Source organism: Pterocles gutturalis, unplaced genomic scaffold (assembly GCF_000699245.1).
Source record: "Pterocles gutturalis isolate BGI_N339 unplaced genomic scaffold, ASM69924v1 scaffold2196, whole genome shotgun sequence".
Lineage (NCBI taxonomy): Eukaryota > Metazoa > Chordata > Aves > Pterocliformes > Pteroclidae > Pterocles > Pterocles gutturalis.
This window is the reverse complement of record NW_010097456.1, coordinates 2,968-9,199: the sequence shown is the minus strand read 5'-3', so window position 1 is coordinate 9,199 and position 6,232 is coordinate 2,968. Positions and strand designations below refer to the sequence as shown.

The following is a 6,232-nucleotide window of genomic DNA, read 5'->3' as shown; positions in this document are numbered from 1 at the left end:
AATCTGTGACAGTTTAGCCCCGGGGTTTTGAGCATAGAGCCTTCTGGCTGGGCTTTGCAAGAGTCAGCAAACACGTGCTGCTGCCCTGACCTTGGTGTAACTCCACGGTTGCTCTCCAGCACCCAGAGATTTCTATCAGAGAGCTTACTCTGAATCCATCCCGTGTTTAAAATCCCTGGACGTTCAGATGTGCTTCCCTCCCTTTGCCAGCTTTCTAAATCAGAATCACTTATTATATCTCTCCGTATCTCTTGCCTCCTCTCTGCCCCTTGTAACATCCACCCCGTGCCTCCTGCAGATCTCTGGTGATGAATTCTTTGCCGATGTCACCCGAGACATTCTGCTCTACGTCTCACGGGACCTGAGTGACCAGGTGGGTCCTTCCCTGAGCTGGGACAAAAGGAGCCGCTTACCCTGCCCTGAGATGTGACTCGGGGCTGCTTTTCCCTCCCTGTCTTCCCAGCTGAGCTCAGACTGGGACACCACTGCGCTCTCCAGCCGGACTGCCAGCCCAGCAGCGATGGGGAGCTGGCTGAAGGTGCTGTCCCACCAGCTGGAGGTTCTCTCTGGTGTTCTTTTCAGGCAGGAGGTTTCTACAGCGCAGAAGATGCAGATTCCTACCCGACCACTGCATCCAGAGAGAAGCGAGAAGGAGCTTTCTGTGTGTGGGCGGCTGAGGAAATCCGGGCTCTCCTTCCTGACCGTGTCGAGGGGGCCACAGAGGGGACGACTCTGGGAGATGTCTTCATGTACTACTATGGAGTGGAGGAGACCGGCAACGTGAGCCCCATGAAGGTGAGGGAGAGCAAAGACCTGCCCGGTACTGGGAGCATCGGTGGGGGACCCAGTACTGGGAGCATCAGTGGGGAACCCAATACGGGGAGCATTGGTGGGGGACCTGCAGCCCTGGGCAGGGGGGGATGGCAGAGCACCCCCAAAGCAGCAGGGTCCAACCCCTCCCCAGCCCGATGGTGTTCGTAGAGCAGGGTTCTCCTTTCAGGACCCCCATCAGGAGCTGAAGGGCAAGAATGTCCTGATTGCCCGGAGCTCCCCAGAGCTGACGGCAGCCAAGTTCGGGCGGGAGCCGGGGCGGCTGGGTGCCCTGCTGCGGGAGGGACGGCAGAGGCTGGCCACAGCCCGGGCACAGCGACCGCGGCCACACTTGGACACCAAGATGCTGGCGGCATGGAACGGTGAGAGGTGGCTCAGCTCTGGCGGTGCCAGCATGCTTTTGGGGGATTGTAGCAAAGAGTCCTGCTGGGCCTGGACAGCCCTCCACGGAGGCAGTGGGTGGGCTGGGGTCCAGGGCTGCTGGGGGAAGCAGCCCCACACTTGCAAGCATCGGGATATCACTCTGGCTTAATTTTTTCTCCCCTATTGCCAGCAGAGAGCAGCAAAACTCTTCCCCTGGCTCAGCCCAGCTCCCCAAGCTGGGCTCTGGGGAAAGGGATCGAGTTGGGTATTTGGGAGCCTGGTGGGGTGCAGCGCCCATGTCCATTGCTGCATTAGCAGGGGAACCACAGCTCTTCTGTCTGTCCGGGTGTCCTGCAGCAGGCAACAACTGCAGTACCCCAGGAGCTGTTCCCAGCAGTCAATGGCCTGGGGGCTGGGGCTGGAGCTGGTGCTGGAGCTGGTGTGAGCTGGAGTTACCCCACATCCGGCATGCCAAGAGACTCTCTTAAGCCCTGTTTCTGTCTGCAAGCGAAGGCTTAGCTCTTGCTGGCCTTGCAGCGCTCTGACCTTCCCGTTGGTGACAGTAAGTGACTTTCTTAGTGGTTTGGTCTGAGTGGAAGAGCTGATGACTGAGCCCTGACCTGCCTTGAACATCAGAGAGGGTGAGCGTCACGCTGAGCATCCTTTAAAGGAAAGGCAGTGACACCCCCACAGTTCCTTGTGCTCCCCTGAGCTTGTCCCCGTGTCTGTGCCAGCGCAGGGCTGATGATCTCAGGCTTTGCCCAGGCTGGGGTGGCCCTGGCCGAGCAGGACTACATGAGCCGGGCTGCGCAGGCAGCCACCTTCCTGCAGAAACACCTTTTCGACCCCACCAGCGGGAGGCTGCTGCGGAGCTGCTACCGGGGCGAGGACAACACGGTGGAGCAGAGGTGAGCGGTGGGACAGTGTCCACAGACCGACTGGCCCCCCCACAGGTCCCCATCCTCCTCTCCTCTGGGCAGGACTGAACTTGGAGGGAGGGTGGCTGTTTACCTTGTGCACGACTGCCTCTGGTGCAGTTTGGGATGGATTAATGCCCACCACCCAGGGAAGAGGAACTAGGGTCAAATCCTTTCCCATTCCTCACGGTACAAGCTGGCAGGAGCCTTCCCCTGCCCTCCCCTGCTATGCAGATGCCCAGGGCTGAGCCGTGTGATGCCTTGGCACAGCCACTGCTTATCTTGAGCTGAGCTTGGAGGTGGCGTCTCCTCGGGTGGCAGGGACCAGTAGGCAGGGCTTTGCTGGGCTGGAGGACGTTTCCCACCTGGCCAGCGTAGAGACCCTGATGCTCCTTCCCCGTGTGTCACTGCAGCGCCGTGCCCATCCAGGGCTTCCTGGAGGATTACGTCTTCGTCATCCAGGCTCTGTTTGACCTGTACGAAGCCTTGCTGGAGCAGAGCTGGCTGGAGTGGGCCCTACAGCTCCAGCACATGCAGGACAAGCTCTTCTGGGACCCCAAAGGCTTTGCGTATTTCAGCAGCGAGGCTGGCGATCCCTCTCTGCTCCTGCGCCTGAAGGATGGTGAGCTTGGGGATGCAGCCATGCTGTGTGGGTTATGGCGTGGGGCAGCTTCAGGAGGGCAGGGGGGACAGCTGGCTGGAGGACCAAGCTAAGGCGTTGGGCTGATGGAGGGGCTGTTGTCTCCTGCAGACCAAGATGGAGCAGAGCCCACCGCCAACTCCGTTGCTGTCACAAACCTGCTCCGAGCAGCTTGTTACTCCGGCCGTATGGAGTGGGTGGAAAAAGCTGGGCAGATCTTGGCTGCCTTCTCCGAGAGGCTGCAGAAGATCCCGATAGCCCTGCCGGAGATGGCCCGGGCCACCGCACTCTTCCATCACACCCTCAAACAGGTACGGGCTGGGGCTCGCCTGTCCCCTACGGGACCTGCTGCAGGGAAGGGACCTGGTAGTGGCATGGGTGCAGTCACAGCTCTCTGCTGTCCCCCCCCTGCCACCCATGCTGTCCCTGGACAGGTCGTTATCTGTGGGGACCCCCAAGGAGAAGACACGAAACAGATGCTGCGCTGTGTCCACTCTGTCTTCAGCCCAAACAAGGTAGAGATGCCATCCCTGCCTGCCAGCCCTGCTATCCCTGACTGAAATCTCTGCCATCTCTGCCATCTCTGCCATCCCTGCCATCCCTGCCTGCCCTCCCCTGGCCCCCAGCTGCCATCACGCTCCCATTGCTGGTGCCTTCATCCCTTCTTCCTGTGGAGCCATAGCATCCCTCCTCCTCCTCTGTCCTGCCTCCCTTCTGGGAAGCATCCTGTCCTTTCCACATCCGTAAGCTGTCGCTGCCGGCTGTTTACACCTCTCCCAGCCTGAGCCCAGCATCCCCAGCTCTCCCAGGGGAAAACCTTTCATTCCGGTGCAGATGTGTCATGCCCGGAGCAGATCCAGCCAGTGTCTGGGTCACCTTCTGCCTGGAGCTGCCCTCGCATCCTTGGGAAGTGGTGAGGCTGTTCCTCGCTCCAGCTGTGGGTACCCCTGGCCGGGAGGGGCTTTGCCCTCCGCTGTGGTGTCCCTGTGGGGACAGAGCCATTTGCTGCCTTGCAGGGAAGGACAGGGTGACAGCTGGGACCTGTCATGTTCAGTGGGCAGTGTCCCTGCCCTGGGGACCGATGGCTCCTGCCTTGGCAAGGCTGTGGAGCAGAGGGAAGCAGGGCTGGGCTGCAGGTGGGGGGGCTCGGTGTTTCAGCCTCTGGGCTGGATTTGTCCCCGCGTGTTGGGGTCCTGGTGTCAGGGACTGGCACGTTGAACCACAGCTGTCCCTGGGGCCAAAGCACCAGTTTCCTCTGTAACCTCAGCTGGGGTGAACTGGGGAGGGTTGAGCCATCGGTACAGGATTCCCTGCTGTGTCTTCACATCAGCACAGCCCACGGAGGCTTTTGTTCCCGACCCTCTGCCTGCATGTCCAGCGGTGTCAGAGGATGCTCACAACTGCCTGGCAGCACAGGTGGGGGACACAGCTCCCGGTCCTTCCTTCACCATCTCTGGTCCAGCAGCACCCTTGGCCATGCCGGTCCCCGTGCCACATGTGAGGCCCCTGATCCTGTGTTTTCCTCTCTCCGTTTGAAGGATTACAGCTGACCCAGTTTGCAGGGCCGGGAGCACTGTGGTTGCAGCAGGGACCTCTGCTCTCTCTCCCTGCAGCTGCTCCAGGTGTTGGTCCCCTGAGGCCACGCAGGCTCCAAGGGGGGATGCAGCCAGCAGCTTTGGGGTCTGGAGCAGAGCAAATAGTGCAGCCCTTTCCTCCCGTGCAGCTCCGCTCCCTCCTGCTAAGCTGTATCACAGCTGTCTGGGGGGATCCTGGCTCCCCAGGGATGCATCCATCTCCTGGACCATTGTCGTCCTTGGAGCATGGAGGAAGAGGAGGGCTGGGTGTTTGGGATGGATATTTCCCTGGGGGACCAAAGCCATGGGTTTGCGTGGGATCTGCCCGAGGAGAGTGGAGCCCACCCAGGCTGGGGGCAGGGGCCCTGCATGAGGAGGGGTCTCGGGGGCTGGATGTGCCTGCCCCTCTGTGTGCCTGGTGATGGGGGACGGATCAGAAGCTGTCTTGTTCAGCAGCCTCAGTTTGCTTCCTGGAAGAAGCGATGTGGCTCCTCATCCTTCCAGAGGCTCCTCGCCTTCCAGAGGTGATGGAGAGGAGGGAGGAGAATCCCCCTGCTCAGAGGGTCTCGCTGACTTCAGGAGCAGTGGGTGCTCCTTTTCGCACCTGCCTTCAGCCCCTCTCAGCAGCCCCCCAGCTCTCCTTCCCCCACCCCAGAAGCCACCCGAGGTGAAGCAGCCCCACATCGCCCGCGGGGACGCAGCAGCTTTGAGAATTGGCTTTGGCAGGGAGCTGGGGAAACGTCACTGCAGTGTCCCCTGCCACCCCCGCTCCCCCGGTGCTGGGGGCTAGGCTGGTCTGCAGCAACACAATTAATTAGGTCGTTCCAGTAATTAATTCCTTACAAACCTCACATTGAAATCCCTGCTCTAACGAGATGCTGATGATAAAAGGATGTTGAGGTTGCAGGTTTAAGTGAACCCCGTGCCCGGAGATGTGAGTGCTCAGGGGTGATGCCGGCAGCTGCTCCCCTGGGGGTCCCGGTGCTGGGAGTGGAGAGGTTGGGTCCCTGCTCCAGGGATGGATCCCGGCTCCTGGTATAGATCCCTGCCCTGTTAGTGGTCTTTAGGGTAATTATGAAGGATCCCATTATCTGCTCAGCCGCAGAGCACTAGCCTGCCGCTCGCCTTCATCCTGGCCCGGCAAGAGGACCTTGGGGAGCTTGTGAGAAAAATGAATAATGAATTTCAGATCGGACATGAATTGGTAATTAATCACTCCTGGAATTAATTCCAGACAAAGGCGAGGAGGGAGGAGGTTGGGGGGGGGAGCAGGAGGCAGGCAGGGAGACAGGCTGCGCCGGAGCTGGGTCAGGGCAGGGGCTGAGCTGGAGCTGTGGGGCGATGGAGGACAGGATGAGACTGCCGCAGCAAGGGCTTGGGGACCCAGTCACCCCTGGGGACACAAGGCCAGGGCAGCCCCTGCCAGGCATAGGGGACACTGCGCGGGTGTTCCTGCTGGGTGTGGTACTGGGTTCGCTCTGGGGCCGGTGGCAGAGGATGCCATGGTGGGAGGTGTGTGTGCTGTGGGTGGCAGCGGTTGATGTTGGCATCCCTCAGCAGCAGCGGCATGAAGGTGTGATGAGCGTGTCGGTGCTTGGCAGGTGCTGCAGCGGGTGGATGTGTGGGGCTGGGGCTGGGACGAGGGAGATCCTCGTGCTCTGGCAGTGGGATGCTGCCACCGTGCCTTGGGGAGAGCTGGCGTTTTGTTCACCCTCTGCATCCATGTCAGCGCCAGGCTCCCTGCCAGCTCCTGGCCATTCCCCTGGTTAGCCTACAAGCCCTGAGGCTTTAACAAACATTTTCCCTTTCAGAAAAGCTAATTATCACGGCAGCCCAATCACCACCCCGGCCTGGTGCTGCTGTGTCAGCCGGGAGAGCCCCTGACCCGCTGCTCGCTGGTGGGCGAG

The 6,232-nt window shown here is 60.7% G+C and overlaps 1 protein-coding gene across 1 annotated transcript in view; it reads left to right on the top strand.

Annotated features, from left to right (window-relative positions):
• Positions 1-6,232, top strand: part of SPATA20 (spermatogenesis associated 20) — a gene marked incomplete at its 5' end in the record, with an annotated part of 8,734 nt that overhangs the window by 1,969 nt on the left and 533 nt on the right. The window contains 7 exons of the mRNA XM_010087970.1: positions 299-373; positions 583-795; positions 1,001-1,193; positions 1,934-2,102; positions 2,525-2,733; positions 2,863-3,062; positions 3,186-3,270. Of these exons, the coding sequence (XP_010086272.1) occupies positions 299-373; positions 583-795; positions 1,001-1,193; positions 1,934-2,102; positions 2,525-2,733; positions 2,863-3,062; positions 3,186-3,270 (1,144 nt within the window). The remainder of the gene's footprint in view (positions 1-298; positions 374-582; positions 796-1,000; positions 1,194-1,933; positions 2,103-2,524; positions 2,734-2,862; positions 3,063-3,185; positions 3,271-6,232) is intronic.